General features: G+C 43.7%; 1 protein-coding gene across 1 annotated transcript in view; it reads left to right on the plus strand.

Moving 5' to 3' along the window:
• Positions 1-17,449, plus strand: part of LOC126176560 (carboxypeptidase N subunit 2-like) — a 79,965-nt gene extending 62,516 nt beyond the window's left edge. The window contains exons 4-5 of the mRNA XM_049923719.1: positions 3,181-3,458; positions 17,128-17,449. Of these exons, the coding sequence (XP_049779676.1) occupies positions 3,181-3,458; positions 17,128-17,449 (600 nt within the window). The remainder of the gene's footprint in view (positions 1-3,180; positions 3,459-17,127) is intronic.
• The last annotated feature ends 307 nt before the right edge of the window (positions 17,450-17,756 follow it).

Consider the following 17,756-nt stretch of genomic DNA (forward strand, 5'->3'; position numbering starts at 1 on the left):
CATGGCTTGTCAAGAATAAACTAAATCTAAATCACAGCAAGACCCAGTTTTTACAGTTTCTAACACACAATTCAACAAAACTTGACATTTTAATTTCACTGAATGGACATATGGATAGTGAAACCGAACAGTTTAAATTTCTAGGTATTAGACAGTAAACTGTCGTGGAAAGCTCATGTTCAGGATCTTGTTCAAACACTTAGTGCTGACATTTTTACTGTTTGCTTTGTACTAAAGGATGTTGTGTCCAATTTGGCATTGTGTCAAATAGTGCAGTTCAAGACACGTTCATGGCTTGTCGAGAATAAACTAAATCTAAATCACAGCAAGACCCAGTTTTTACAGTTTCTAACACACAATTCAACAAAACTTGACATTTTAATTTCACTGAATGGACATATGGATAGTGAAACCGAACAGTTTAAATTTCTAGGTATTAGACAGTAAACTGTCGTGGAAGGCTCATGTTCAGGATCTTGTTCAAACACTTAGTGCTGACATTTTTACTGTTAGAACGGTATCTGAAGAAGTTATGGTTCGACACGAAAAGTAGTCTACTTTGCTTATTTTCATCCGCTTATGACGTTGTTGTTGTTGTTGTGGTCTTCGGTCCAGAGACTGGTTTGATGCAGCTCTCCTTGCTACTCTATCCTGTGCAATCTTCTTCATCTCCCAGTACCTACTGCAACATACATCCTTCCCGAATCTGTTTAGCGTATTCATCTCTTCGTCTCCCTCTATGATTTTTACCCTCCACGCTGCCCTCCAATACTAAATTGGAGATCCCTTGATGCCTCAGAACATGTCCTACCAACCGGTCCCTTCTTCTAGTCAAGTTGTGCCACAAATTTCTCTTCTCTCCAATTCTATTCAATACCTCCTCATTAGTTATGTGATCTACCCATCTAATCTTCAGCATTCTTCTGTAGCATCACATTGCGAAAGCTTCCATTTTCTTCTTGTCTAAACTATTTATCGTCCACATTTCACTTCCATGCATGGTTACACTCCATATAAATACTTTCAGAAACGACTTACTGACACTTAAATCTGTACTCGATGTTATCAAATTTCTCTTCCTCAGAAACGCTTTGCTTGCCGTATGATATTATATTTTGAGGTAACTCTTCCCATTCTCAAAGGACATTTTTGGCACAGAAATGGGCGGTTCTGGCAATAAGTGGTGTAAGTTCGCGACCTCTTGTTCGAACCCTGTCGTTTTCTTGATATTCTGTCACTGACCTATTTACCGTCCTTTCTTGTTAACAATATCAGTTTATTCCCGTAACAGCTTTTACTCAGTTAATACCAGGCAGAAGTCGAGTCTGCATTTGGACCGCACTTCCATGACTGATGTGCAGAAAGACGTGCAGTACACTGCAGCATCCATTTTCAATATCTACCACAAGAATTAAAAAATCATAGCAGTAATCCACGCGGTTTCAAATCCAAACTGAGGAGTATCCTCATGGGAGTTCCTTGAAAAATTTAGCTGAGTCCTGTGTTATATTGTTGATTTCGTTTACTTAAACTAAGGGTCCGACTTTTCTTGGATTCTAAAACATTTTATTCTGTCTGTTATTACACTACTCACCATTAAAATTGCTACACCACGAACATGACGTGCTGCAGACGCGAAATTTAACCGACAGGAAGAAGATGCTACGATATGCAAATAATTAGCTTTTCAGAGCATTCACACAAGGTTGGCACCGGTGGCGACACCTACAACGTGCTGACATGCGGAAAGTTTCCAACCGGTTTCTCATATACAAACAGCAGTTGACCGGCGTTTCCTGGTGAAACGTTGTTGTGATGCCTCGTGTAAGGAGGAGAAATGCGTACCATCACGTTTCTGACGTTGATAAAGGTCGGATTGTAGCCTATCGCCATTGCGGTTTATCGTATCGTGACATTTCTGGTCGCGTTGGTCGAGATCCAATGACTGTTAGCAGGATATGGAATCGGTGGGTGCAGGAGGGTAATACGGAACGCCGTGCTGGATCCCAACAGCCTCGTATGACTAGCAGTCGAGATGACAGGCATCTTATCCGCATAGCTGTAACCGATCGAACACCCACGTCTCGATCCCTGAGTCAACAGATGGGGACGTTTGCAAGACAACAACCATCTGCACGAACAGTTCGACGACGTTTGGAGCAGCATGGACTATCAGCTCGGAGACCACGGCTGTGGTTACACTTGACGCTGCATCACAGACAGGAGCGCTTGCAATGGTGTACTCAACGACGAACAGGGGTGCACGAATGGCAAAATGTCATTTTTTCGGATGAATCCAGGTTCTGTTTACAGCATCATGATGGTCGCATCCGTGTCTGGCGACATCACGTTGAAAGCACATTGGAAGCGTGTATTCGTCATCGCCATCACCCGGTGTGATGGTATGGGGTGCCGCTGGTTACACGTCTCTGTCACCTCTTGTTCGCAGTGACGGCACTTTGAACAGTGGACGTTACATTTCAGATTTGTTACGACCCGTGGCTCTACCCCTTCATTCGATCCCTACTAAACCCTTCATTTTAGCAGGATAATGCACGATCGCATGTTGCAGGTCCTGCACGGGCCTTTCTGGATATAGAAAATGTTCGACTGCTGCCCTGGCCAGCACATTTTCGAGATCTTTCATCAACTGAAAAAGTCTGGTCAATGGTGGCCGAACAACTGGCTCGTGACAATACGCCAGTCAGTACTCTGGATGAACTGTGGTATCGTGTTGAAGCTGCATGGGCAGCTGTACCTGTACACGCCATCCAAGCTCTGTTTGACTCAATGCCCAGGCGTATCAAGGCCGTTATTACGGCCAGAGGTGGTTTTCTGCGTTCTGATGTCTCAGGATCTATGCACCAAAACTGCCTGAAAATGTAATCACATGTCAGTTCTAGTATAATATATTTGTCCAATGAATACCCGTTTAACATCTGCATTTCTTCTTGGTGTAGCAATTTTAATGGCCAGTAGTGTATATTGTTAGTTTCGTTTACATAAACTTATGGTCCGACTTTTCCTCGATTCAAAAACATTTTATTTTATCTGTTATTACTTTTCTGTTCTTATTTCATGGAATGACGCGTTCCATGACCTTGGAGTTTGGTCCCCACTTTGGTCCTACGGAACCACACGTGTAAAATAAAAAGATAAACAAGCCTCGTTCGTCGACAGGCGTACCTGAGTGTGGAGTACAACCTGCTGACGAGCCTGGAGCGCAGCTCTTTCGCGGAAGTGCCCTCTCTGCGGTACCTGCTGTTGTGCGGCAACAGGCTGGAGTACGTGGCGGGCGACGCATTCGCGGACCTGCCGCTCCTCCGGGAGCTGCACCTCTGCGAGAACAGCCTGGTGCAGCTGGAGCCGGGGCTGTTCTCACCCCTGCCGCAGCTCACCATCCTCTGGCTGGGATCCAACAGTCTCGTCGACTTGCCGCTAGACGCCTTTGTAAACGGGTAAGCCACAATAACGATGAGCGTCCTATTCGTGCTCTTCGTAGGTGTAGCGCGAGAAAGAACCAACACATTGTTTTGAAATTCCGATAGCTTCCCTCACTGGGAAGCAAGATAACATGCTTTCGTTCGTACGTAAGCACACTGCGCAAAACATAATCACGGCGTAAGACATCACGCTCATGTCGTGTAATACCGTCTCGAGCCTTGGTAATACTCTCGACGCTGCGTACCTTCCGAGATGGCGCAGTGGTTAGCACACTGGACTCGTATTCTGGAGGACGACGCTTCAAACCCGCGTCCGGCCATCCAGATTTAAGTTTTCTGTCATTTCCCGGAATTGTTCCACGCAAATGCCCGGATGATTCCTTTAGCAATTGTACGGTACCCAGGAGACAAAGTGTCTAAAGTTGAAGGACTTGAGGCATTTTACGATAGAGACATCATTGACTATCGTACATACCATATTGCTGAAGTGTTTAACAGAGATATGGGCACTAAAGTTGGTGAATATGAGTCTGTATGAGTGTGGGCATAGGGTCTGGCAATTGTAGCGATGTTCAAATTGTAGGTGATTTGACTCACTATAATAGAAATTAATAAAGTTCCTGTCCTTTCCTTATCTCCTTTCTTCAATGTCTTTCCCCATCCTTGACACAATCCGAGCTCGTGCTCCGTCGCTTAATGACCTCGACGTCGACGGGACGTTGAATCCAATATTATTTCCTTCCTTCCTTCGATTCTGCGTGAAAGATAGTCACCAATTTTCTTCTGATATGCTATATTCAGCTGAAATCCGTTGACGATTCGAAACCGTAGCGTTACCAAACTGCGGGGATATAGACTGCTACGTTTCACTCGCTGTTGCAAAGAGTGCCAGACAGATTCTGTGTGAAATGCTACTATGCAGATTGCGACTTAAAATAAAATACGCGAAAGGACTGAGCCGGGGTTTTAAGAACATATCATTCACCATTTGCCAAAATTTATTACCATTAAAGAAGCACTGTATATATACTAAGAGAGACAATTTCTGATATCAGCAACATTCACTTTAACAGAAGTTATAAAGCGAACAACAGTTTGGATACCAACAACAGTTCTAAAATAAAACAGGGCCTTTTTATCAAATTATAATTTCTTACATACAAGTTCATAAACTGGAAATCTTTAATGTCAAACCACGACCAAATGTTATAATCGTTTAAACTTCAGACTGTATATATTTTAACAAAGGGCACAGATTGCGAAAACGTTCACCGGCTTAAATAAGTTAAATAAATTTTTCCATTACTTTTGACAAGAACGCTACAAACTAGCCCCATTTGGGTGGACTCAATATGTAAACAACCACGAAACTAAGGATCAACGGCCTGAATTGATAATTAGAAAAAAAAAATAAACTGTCTCTATATCTATAGCGAGAAAAAAATTTCGGCGCCGTATCTAACCTTGGAATTCAATGAGTGAAGAAACCAATTTCATGCTTGGTGATGCGGCCTTTGCTCTCTTTTTTCCTTGGTTTGAAAAAAAAAAAGTCGTTCAGTATTAAAGAATTCTACCCCGTCCAAGATCGGTAACATTTACCAACATACGGCCAGAACGGTAACTACTTTAAGCAAGAGGTTTAAGCCATGCAATGCAGATTATATGTTTATATGTTCTTCCTCTTACAAGAGTGGCCGGCCACTGTGGCCGAGCGGTGCTATGCGCATCAGTCTGCAGAAGCGCGACCCCTACGGTCGCCGCTTCGAATCCTGCCTCGGGCATGGATGTTTGTGATGTCCTTAGGAGGTTAGTTAGGTTTAAGTAGTTCTAAGTTCTAGCCCCCCCCCCCCCTCCCCATGAACCATAGACCTTGCCGTTTGTGGGGAGGCTTGAGTGCCTCAACGACACAGATAGACGTACCGTAGGCGCAACCACAACGGAGGGGTATCTGTTGAGAGGCCAGACAAACGTGTGGTTCCTGAAGAGGGGCAGCAGCCTTTTCAGTAGTTGCAGGGCAACATTCTGGATGATTGATCTGGCCTTGTAACACTAACCAAAACGACCTTGCTGTGATGGTACTGCGAACGGCTGAAAACAAGGGGAAACTACAGCTGTAATTTTTCCCGAGCACATGCAGCTTTACTGTATGGTTAAATGATGATGGTGTCCTCTTGGGTAAAATATTCCGGAGGTAAAATAGTCCCCCACTCGGATGTCCGGGAGGGAAATATTCAGGAGGACTTCGTTATCCGGAGAAAAAAAAAAACTGGCGTTCTGCGGATCGGAGCGTGGAATGTCAGATCGCTTAATCGGGCAGCACGTTATAAAATTTAAAAAGGGAAATGGATAGGTTAAAGTTAGATATAGTAGGAATTAGTGACGTTCGGTGGCAGGAGGAACAAGATTGGTTCAAATGGCTCTGAGCACTATGGGACTTAACATCTATGGTCATCAGTCCCCTAGAACTTAGATCTACTTAAACCTAACTAACCTAAGGACATCACACAACACCCAGTCATCACGAGGCAGGGAAAATCCCTGATCCCGCCGGGAATCGAACCCGGGAACCCGGGCGCGGGAAGCGAGAACGCTACCGCACGACCACGAGCTGCGGACTGGAGGAACAAGACTTCTGCTCAGGTGAATACAGGTTATAAATACAAAATCAAATAGGGGTAATGAAGGAGTAGGTTTAATAATGAATAAAAAACTAGCAATGCGGGTAAGCTACTACAAACAGCATAGTGAACGCCTTATTGTGGGCAAGATAGACACGAAGCCCGTGCCTACTACAGTAGTACAAGTTTATATGCCAACTAGCTCTGCAGATGAGAAGAAATTGAAGAAATGTATGATCAGATAAAAAAATTATTCAGATAGTGAAGGGAGACGAAAATTTAATAGTCATGGGTGACTGGAGTTCGATAGTAGGAAAAGGAAGAGAAGAAAACTTAGTAGGGGAATATGGATTGGGGGTAAGAAATGAAAGAGGAAGCCGCCTGGTAGAATTTTGCACGGAGCATAACTTAATCATAGCTAACACTTGGTTCAAGAATCGTGAAAGAAAGTTGTATACATGGAAGAAGCCTGGAGATACTAGAAGGTATCAGATAGATTCTACAATGGTAAGATAGAAATTTAGGAACCAGGTTTTAAATTGTAAGACATTTCCAGGGGCAGATGTGGACTCTGACCACAATCTATTGGTTATGACCTGTAGATTAAAACTAAAGAAACTGCAAAAAAGTGATAATTTAAGGAGATGGGACCTTGATAAACTAACTAAACCAGAGGTTGTACAGAGTTTCAGGGAGAGCATAAGGGAAAAATTGACAGGAATGAAAGAAAGGAATATAGTAAAAGAAGAATGGATAGCTTTGAGGGATGAAATAGTGAAGGCAGCAGAGGATCAATTAGGTAAAAAGACGTGGGCTAGTAGAAATTCTTGGGTAACGGAAGAAATATTGAATTTAATAGATGAAAGAAGAAAATACAAAAATACAGTAAATGAAGCAGGCAAAAAGGAATACAAACGTTTCAAAAATGAGATCGACAAGAAGCGCAAAATTTACCAGGGATGGCTAGAGGACAAATGTAAGGTTGTAGAGGCTTATCTCACTAAGGGTAAGATAGATACTGCCTACAGGAAAATTAGAGACCTTTGGAGAAAAGAGAACCACTTGTATGAATATCAAGAGCTCAGATGAAAAACCAAGTTCTAAGCAAAGAAGGGAAAGCAGAAAGGTGGAAGGAGTATATAGAGGGTCTATACAAGGGCGATGTACTTGAGGACAATATTATGAAAATGGAAGAGGATGCAGATGAAGAAGAAATGGAAGCTACGATACTGCGTGAAGAGTTTGACAGAGCACTGAAAGACCTGATTCGAAACAAGGTCCCGGGAGTAAACAACATTCGACTGGAACTACTGACGGCCTTGGGAGAGCCAGCCCTGAGAAAACTCTACCATCTGGTGAGCAAGATGTATGAGACAGGCGAAATACCCTCAGACTTGAAGAAGAATATAATAATTCCAATCTCAAAGAAAGCAGGTGTTGACAGATGCGAAAATTATCGAACAATCAGTTTAATAAGTCACAGCTGCAAAAATACTAAAGCGAATTCTTTACTGACGAATGGAAAAACTGGTAGATGCCGACCTCGGGGAAGATCAGTCTGGATTCCGTAGAAATGTTGGAACACGTGAGGCAATACTTACCCTACGACTTAGTTTAGAAAATAGATTAAGGAAAGGCAAACATACATTTCTAGCATTTGTTGACTTAGAGAAAGATTTTGACAATGTTGACTGGAATACGCTCTTTCAAATTCTAAAGGTGGCAGGGGTAAAATACAGGGAGGGAAAGGCTATTTACAATTTCTACAGAAACCAGATGGCAGTTATAAGAGTCGAGGGGAATGAAAGGGAAGCAGCGGTTGGGAAGGGAGTGAGACAGGGTTGTAGCCTGTCCCCGATGTTATTCAATCTGTATATTGAGCAAGTAGTAAAGGAAACAAAAGAAAAATTCGGAGTAGGTAATAAAGTCCATGGAGAAGAAATAAAAATGAGGTTCGCTGATGACATTGTAATTCTGTCAGAGACAGCAAAGGACTTGGAAGAGCAGTTGAATGGAATGGATAGCGTCTTGAAAGGATGATATAAGATGAATATCAACAAAAGCAAAAGGAGGACAATGGAATGTAGTCGAATTAAGTCGAGTGATGCTGAGGGAATTAGGTTAGAAAATGAGACACTTAAAGTACTAAAGGAGTTTTGCTATTTTGGGAGCAAAATAACTGATGATGGTCGATATAGAGAGGATATGAAATGTAGACTGGCAATGGCGAGGAAACCGTTTCTGACGAAGAGAAATTTGTTAACATCGAGTATAGATTTAGATGTGAGGAAGTCGTTTCTGAAAGTATTTGTATGGATGGTTCAAATGGCTCTGAGCACTATGGGACTTAACTTCTGAGGTCATCAGTCCCCTAGAACTTAGAACTACTTAAACCTAACTAACCTAAGGACAACACACACATCCATGCCCGAATCAGGATTCGAACCCGCTGCGAACTCATACGGAGGAGGCGGGCAATTTGTAAGAGGAAAGGGCTCACCACGGCATTAAGGCCGTTTCACACTGGGACACTAGTGACGGTCACCGACGACCGTCACCGACAGAGACACATTCGTTTGAACTGGAGCATTCACACCGGGACACTACACCGCCTCACCGAGCCACTGTGAGGCAGCAGTGACTCAGCTTCGCCACATGTGACGGACCAGGTCACTGTGTCCACAGCAGTCACCGCCGGACGTACATCACTTTGGATTGGAGTGTTAGCACTGGAACACAGACCACAGACCACAGACCACAGGCACAGCGCTGCAGATTTGCCAACAGACAGGCAGTCATTTCTGAGACAGTGCCGCGAAACATTCATTATACCGGGCCAAATATCTCTCGAAATAAGCGTCAAACTAAAAAAACTACAGAGAACAAAACTTGTCTAGCATGAAGGGGAAAACCAGATGGCGCTATGGTTGGCCCGCTATATGGCACTGCCATAGGTCAAACGGATATCAACTGCGTTTTGTTAAATAGGAACCCCCATTTTTTATTACATATTCGTGGAGTACGTAAAGAAATATGATTGTTTTAGTTGGACCACTTTTTTCGCATTGCGATAGATGGCGCTGTAATAGCCACAAATAGATGGCAATTTTAGACAAACAGTTGGTAATAGGTAGGTTTTTTAAATTTTAAATTAAAATTGAACATTTTATTTCGCTTGTTCCAATGTGATACATGTACCTTTGTGAACTTATCGTTTCTGAGAACGCATGCTGTTACAGCGTGATTACCTGTAAATGCCACATTAATGCAGTAAATGCTCAAAATGATGACCATAAACGTCAATGCATTTGGCAATACATGTAGCGACATTCCTCTCAACAGCGAGTAGTTCGCCTTCTGTAATGTTAGCACATGCATTGACAATGCGCTGACGCATGTTGTCAGGCGTTCTCGGTGGATCACGATAGCAAATATCCCTCAACTTTCCCCACAGAAAGAAATCCGGAGACGTCAGATCAGGTGAACGTGCGGGCCATGGTATGGTGCTTCGACGACCAATCCACCTGTCATGAAATATGCTATTCAGTACCGCTTCAACCGCACGAGAGCTATGTGCCGGACATCGATCATGTTGGAAGTACATCGCCATTCTGTCACGTAGTAACATCGGTAGAACATTACGTAGGAAATCAGCATACATTGCGCCATTTAGATCGCCATCGATAAAATGGGGGCCAATTATCCTTCCTCCCATAATGCTGCACCATACATTAACCCGCCAAGGTCGCTGATGTTCCACTTGTCGCAGCCATGCTGGATTTTCCGTTGCCCAATAGTCTATATTATGCCGGTTTACGTTACCGCTGTTGGTGAATGACGCTTCGTCGCTAAATAGAACGCGTGCAAAAAATCTGTCATCGTCCCTTAATTTATCTTGTGCCCAGTGGTAGAACTGTACACGACGTTCAAAGTCGTCGCCATGCAATTACTGGTGCATAGAAATATGGTACGGGTGCAATCGATGTTGATGTAGCATTCTCATCACCGACGTTTTTGAGATTCCGATTCTCGCACAATTTGTCTGCTACTGATCTGTGGATTAGCCGCGACAGCAGCTAAAACACCTACCGGGGCGTCATCATTTGTTGCACGTAGTGGTTGACGTTTCTCATGTGGCTGAACACTTCCTGTTTCCTTCAATAACGTAACTATCCGGCCAACGGTCCGGACACTTGGATTCCATTTTAGCAAGGGTAATGTATCACGAAGCAAATACCGTCCGCACTGGCGGAATGTTACGTGACACCACGTACTTATACCTTTGTGACTATTACAGCGCCATCTATCACGAACGGAAAAAAGTGGTCCAACTAAAACATTCATATTTCTTTACGTACTCCACGAATATGTAATAAAAAATGGGTACGTACTCCACGAATATGTAATAAAAAATGGGGGTTCCTATTTAACAAAACGCAGTTGATATCCGTTTCACCTATGGCAGCGCCATCTGGCGGGCCAACCATAGCGCCATCTCGTTTTCCCCTTCAAGCTAAACGAGTTTCGTTGTTTGTAGTTTTTTCGTTTGAAGCTTATTTCAAGAGATATTTGGCCTGGTCAGTATCAATGGACCACCCTGTATATTATACTGTACACATTGTACCCATGAGTTTAGATTTCATTGACATGGATGATTTTATAAGTGAAGTAGAAAGTCGTCCCGCTATTTGGGACGTCAAAAGCGATGACTATAGCAAGAAAGTGGTGGCTAGGAGGGTAGTAACCTTCAAGCACATTTGCATCCCTGGCACCCTTTTCTTCTGCGTCTTAAGGCGATCGGCCTTATGGTCCTAAAAACAGATTTAAAATATTATTCTTAATTACAATTATTTACGCATATGTGGCTGCTACAATAATAAATTTCATTAATTTATTGTAATATTATTGAGGTACAAGTTCCTGACACACTATAATTTTAATTGAAAGTTCCAATCAGTTCGGTGACTACAATAATGTGACTTCTTACAGTTAACATACTAATAACTGCACAATGCACATCACAAATACAATGCCAGATGAACAATGTGGCCTAACCACATTAATGTTCACGTAACATTTCTAGCAATGACATTTTTTGCTGCGGCCAAGATACTTCACATTCAGGGCTAACGAAGCAGTTTGCAAAGTCATCTCTGATACTGTTCGGAATATTTCCTCCACGGACTAAACGAGATGACATGTCCTGCAATCCCTGAATAGTTAACGTACCCTCAAACGACATAAAGAGTATAAAACAATCCTTTCTCCAGCCGATCATTTAGCAGTGTATGTACGTGTAATAACCGTTTTCTCTTCATTCTCGTGCTCCTCCTCCTTCTCCTTAGAGGTACCAACAAAAATTCCTCCTCGCTCTAGTCCATTTCACTAACTGGCTCTGAGCACAACCTGAGGTCATAAGTCCGCTAGAACTTAGAACTACGTAAACCTAACTAACCTAAGGACATCATACACATCCATGCCCGAGGCAGGATTCGAACCTGCGACTATACCGGGCGCCGTTCCAGACTGAAGCGCCTAGAACCGCTAGGACACAGCGGCCGCATTTCATTAACTAATCAATTGGCAATACCTGCGGTGTCGGACACCAGTGATCCAGGAGTGTTCACCACAATTACCGGTGACCATCACTGGCGACCGTCACCAGTGTCCCAGCGTGAAACGGGCCTAAGATCATGCGATTTATCGCGACAGTTGCAGTGCGGTAGTGTATCTCAGTGTGCGTCAAACTAGTAACGTGTACTTGCAGCCCTATGAACGCGGCTGTTGTCATGGAAGCTGGACGTGTCTAAATCGTATTCATCGTGATATGTAGAAAGAAGGGCAACACTTGGTCTCCGAAAATTTTGAAATAAAAATCCTGATTAATCTTGAAGATAAGCTGAATAAATGGGCCTAATTAAAGCACAAAAAACATAACAAAATCACATGTGGCCTGAACTACACCCTCCACACACTGCTGGTCAATCGCCTCACTCCGTCGTTGGTGCTCTTGAAGCATTGAATCATTTGTGAAATTGCAAAATTGTGAATGTTCGGACCGTACAATGTGCTTCCAGTCAGCTACTGTCACGTTGTGGGTTGTGTAGACTATTCGAAGACCCGCAGGCATATGTGCCCATGCCAGCAATGATTCAATGATTTTTCACGAGGTATCCGACTCCAGATGTCCACTGCATACGTTTTCCTTCACAATATTCACTCAGAAACTGGTTGAAATTCACTTGTATTCACTGACAGCATGAATTTCTATAATATTCGAAACACTGTCAATGACAAGTCTTCTCTGGTGCCTGCCAGTTAAGGTCGTTTTACAACCGATGTTCTTAAGCCGTGTTACATGGCTCCAAGTGACGAAATATTCCTTGTAGACACATTCAACAGTCCGTACTTCATTTACCGTCTAGTCTTGGGCACGACCAAACATGATAGGTTCTTTCGACCATTCCGTCACGTCTTCAGGTTGCGCCATCTTAATGGGACGTTTCCAAACAACTGACTAGAAATTACACTTAACTGTCACGACTTTCGCCAACAGTGGCGGATAACATGATCATTTGGTACAGCTTATTCGCCATCTACAGCACTCCAACTCGACCGATGTGCTCTCTTAAGTAATTGACAAACATCTTTTCTACTGAGCTTATGAAAATAAACTCAGGAACAGCTGAGAGAAGTATCATCATGTTTTAACGTCCCGTCGACGACAAGGTCGTTAAGGGAGGAGCACAACTTCGGATTTTGGAAGGCCAGACAGGGATGTAGATTTTCACCCACACCGTCACTATATATATAAAGGGTGAGAGATAGAAATAAAGCAAATGTCATATGTGCTATGAAGATTCACTTTTATGAGATTTGATGATGGCATTGATATGATCAGTGAAAGTGGCAGAGATTTGCACCTCCCTCTAACATAATGAGAAATCTTATAAGCACACACTATGGTTCAAATGGCTCTAAGCACTACGGGACTTAACATCTGAGGTCATCAGTCCCCTAGACTTAGAACTACGTAAACCTAACTAACGTAACGACATCACACACATCCATGCCAGAGTCAGGATTCGAACCGGCGGCCGTAGCACCAGCGCGGTACCGGACTGAAGCGCCTAAAACCACTGGGTCACAACGGTCGGCTGAGAATACAAAATTTCAGGCATTAACTCCCACAACGGACAACGACCGAGAGCAGCGGCTTTTGTGTTTAGTAGTCGGTTCCTAGAGGCAAGCAGAAATGTTAGAAATAAGGTCAAAAATAAATGTGGGAAGTACGATGTACATATCAGTTAGAATAGCACGACGAAATTTGGCGTTAATGGGTGATGGTAGCAGACCACAGACGCGAGTACCTTTCTTAATAGCACAACCTCTTCCGGGCTCGTGACCATACCGGTTGGACAATAGACGACTGGAAAACCGTTGCCTAGTCAGATGAGTCCGATTTCAGATGGTAACAGCTGATGGTAGGGTTCGATTGTAGTGCAAACCCCACGAAGCCATGAACCCAAATTGTCAACAAATCACTGTGAAAACTGGTGGTGGTTCCAAAATGGTATGGAATGGACTGGATTCTCTGGTCCAACATTTGTAGCCACTCACAGATCTCATGTTCGCAAACAAATATACAATATTTTGTGGATGACAATGAGCCTTGTCATTGGGCCACAATTGTTCGCGATTTGCACGAAAAACGTTCTGGACAGTTCGAACGAAAGATTTGGTTCCCCAGACCACCCGACATGAATTCCATCGAGCACTTTGTTGTTCTTATTGTGGTCATCAGTCCTGAGACGGGTTTGATGCAGCTCTCCATGCTACTCTATCCTGTGCAAGCTTCTTCATCTCCCAGTACCTCCTGCAACCTACATCCTTCTGAATCTGCTTAGCGTATTCATCTCTTGGTCTCCCTCTACGATTTTTACCCTCCACGCTGCCCTCCAATGCTAAATTTGTGATCCCTTGATGCCTCAGAACATGTCCTACTAACCGGTCCCTTCTTCTTGTCAGATTGTGCCATAAACTCCTCTTCTCCCCAATTCTATTCAATACTTCCTCATTAGTTATGTGATCTACCCATCTAATCTTCAGCATTCTTCTGTAGCACCACATTTCGATAGCTTCTATTCTCTTCTTGTCCACACTATTTATCGTCCATGTTTCACTTCCATACATGGCTACACTCCATACAAATACTTTCAGAAACGACTTCCTGACACTTAAATCTATACTCGATGTTAACAAATTTCTCTTCTTCAGAAACGCTTTCCTTGCCATTGCCAGTCTACATTTTATATCCTCTCTACTTCGACCATCATCAGTTATTTTGCTCCCCAAATAGCAAAACTCCTTTACTACTTTAAGTGTCTCATTTCCCAGTCTAATTCCCTCAGCATCACCCGAGTTAGTTCGACCACGTTCCATTATCCTCGTTTTGCTTTTGTTGATGTTCATCTTATATCCTACTTTCAAGACACTATCCATTCCGTTCAACTGCTCTTTCAAATCCTTTGCTGTCTCTGACAGAATTACAATGTCATCGGCGAACCCACAAAGTTTATATTTCTTCTCCATCGATTTTAATGCCTACTCCGAATTTTTCATTTGTTTCCTTTACTGCTTGCTCAATATACAGTTTGAATAACATCGGGGACAGGCTACAACACTGCCTCGCTCCCTTCCCAACCACTGCTTCCCTTTCATGTCCCTCGACTCTTATAACTGCCATTTGGTTTCTGTACAAATAATTGTAAATAGCCTTTCGTTCTCTGTACTTTACCCCTGCCACCTTTAGAATTTGAAATAGGGTATTCGAGTCAATATTGTCAAAAGCTTTCTCTAAGTCTACAAATGCTAGAAACGTAGGTTTGCCTTTCCTAAATCTTTCTTCTAAGATAAGTCGTAAGATCAATATTGTCTCATGTGTTCCAACATTTCTACGGAATCCAAACTGATCTTCCCCAAGGTTGGCTTCTACTAGTTTTTCCATTCGTCTGTAAAGAATTCGCGTTAGTATTTTGCAGCTGTGGCTTATTAAACTGATTGGTCGGTAATTTTCACATCTTTTGGGATTGGAATTATTATATTCTTCTTGAAGTCTGAGGGTATTTCGCCTGTCTCATACATCTTGCTCACAAAATGGTACAGTTTTGTCAGGACTGGCTCTCCCAAGGCCGTCAGTAGTTCTAATGGAATGTTGTCTATTCCAGGGGCCTTGGTTCGACTCAGGTCTTTCAGTGCTCTGTCAAACTCTTCACGCAGTATGATATCTCCCATTCCATCTTTCCCTGTATTCCCATTCCATCTTCATCTACATCCTCTTCCATTTCCAGAATATTGTCCTCAAGTACGTCGCCCTTGTATAGACCCTCTATATACTCCTTCCACCTTTCTGCTTTCCCTTCTTTGTTTAGAACTTGGTTTTTCATCTGAGCTCTTGATATTCATACAAGTGGTTCTCTTTTCTCCAAAGGTCTCTTTAATTTTCCTGTAGGCAGTATCTATCTTACCCCTAGTGAGATAAGCCTCTACATCCTTACATTTATCCTCTAGCCATCCCTGCTTAGCCATTTTGCACTTTCTGTCGATCTCATTTTTGAGACATTTGTATTCCTTTTTGCCTGCTTCATTTATTGCATTTTTATATTTTCTCCTTTTATCAATTAAATTGATTATTTCTTTTGTAACCCAAGGGTTTCTACTAGCCCTCGTATTTTTACATACTTGATCCTCTGCTGCCTTCACTACTTCATCCCTTTGTCGAGGTCCACTTATGGCACGTAATCGAGACGTCAGTTCGTACACGTAATCCTGGACCATCAACCCTTTCGCATTTATGGACGGATATAGTGGCAGCATGGCTGAATATTTAGGACTCCCAACGACTTGTTGATTCCAGGCCACGGCGAGTTGCGGTACTATGTGATCCGACACTTTGTTCTACTGAAGAGCCAAAGAAATTGGGCACCTCCCTAATATCGTGTAAGACCCCCAACGAGCACGCAGAAGTAATGCTGCAGGGACATCATGAATCCTGTAGGACTATCCATAAATCGGTAAGAGTACGAGCGTGACGAGATCTCTTGTGAACAGCAAGCTGTCACGCATCCCTAATATGCTCAATATAGTTCATATCTGTGGAGTTTGGTGGCCAGCGGAAGTGTTCAAACTCTGAAGAGTGTTGCTGGGGTCCCTCTGTGGCAATTTCGAACGTGTGGCGTCTCGCATTGTCTTGTTGGAATTGCCGAAGTTCTTCGGAATGCACAATGGAAATAGACGCATGAAGGTGATTGAACAGGATGCTTACGTACGTGTCACCTGTCAGAGTTTTATCTAGACGTATCAGGGGCCCAATATCAGTCAGACTACACAAGCCCTACACCATTACAGAGCCTCCACCAACTTGAACAGTCCCTGCTGGCACACAGGGTCCACGGATTCACGAGGTTGTCTCCATACCGGTACACTTCCATCCACTTGATACAATTTGAAATGAGACTCGTCCGACCAAGCAACATGTTTCCAGTCATCAATAGTCCAATGATGTCGTCGGGTGCAGGCGAGACGTAAAGCTTTGTCTTGATCACCCATCAAGGTTCAAAGGGTTCAAATGGCTCTGAGCACTATGGGACTAAACATCTGTGGTCATCAGTCCCCTAGAACTTACAACTACTTAAACCTAACTAACCTAAGGACATCACACACATCCATGACTGAGGCAGGATTCGAACCTGCGACCGTAGCAGTCGCGCAGTTCCAGACTGAACGCCGAGAACCGCGAGACCAGCGCGGCCGGCCACCCATCAAGGGTATGAAGGGTATACGTGTGGGTCTTCGACTCCGAAAGCCCACATCAACGATGTTTCGTTGAATGGTTCGCATGCTGACACATGTTGATGGCCCAGCATTGAAAGGCGCAGCAATTAGCAGGATCTTTTTCCGGCCACAGTGATGTAGAAGATATGCCATGACCTTTGCCACATCACTATAATTTTCTCACTACGGAAACACGACAGTTGGACTGAAGCTGTGTGCGGCGTTGTGTGCAGGAGCTCCGTGATGGAGTACGTGTTCGTGGAGAACAACGCGCTGCAGGCGCTGGACGTGGCGCTGGTGTCCGGGTGGCCGCGCCTCCTGGGGATGCAACTCTATGGCAACCCGTGGCTGTGCAACTGTTCGCTGCAGCCGGCCGTGCAGTGGCTGTCGTCCCAGCTGTGGGCCGGCGTGCCCAGCGGCTACTGCGACGCGCCGCCGGAGCTGCAGGGGCAGCTGCTTGCGGACGCCGTGCCGCCCCTCTGCTGCGGCGCCGACTGCGACTCCTCCACCACGGAGGACTCAGACACCAGCACCACTGCGAGCGGTCAGCCATAGACCGAGGCGCCGTGGAGACTACTGCTCACGCCACGACCTAGCATTTAACCACAACGTCTCATGTAGCTCGTAAAATGTGACACTTTCAACGAGGATTTATGAGTAAATACACAGCTACATGTTAACTAATGTAACTTATCGTTTGAGAAATAACTGAAACAACTTTCGAGCATGTTGTAATTCTGTTATTGACTATAAAATGAATTATTTTTTGCTTTACGAACGCTTTCAAAATGTGGAAGTTTATTCTTAGAAATTAAATAAATAAGTCTGTGTACCGGTTTTTTAATATCAGTCTTACAAGGGA

Source organism: Schistocerca cancellata, chromosome 3, assembly GCF_023864275.1.
Source record: "Schistocerca cancellata isolate TAMUIC-IGC-003103 chromosome 3, iqSchCanc2.1, whole genome shotgun sequence".
NCBI lineage: Eukaryota > Metazoa > Arthropoda > Insecta > Orthoptera > Acrididae > Schistocerca > Schistocerca cancellata.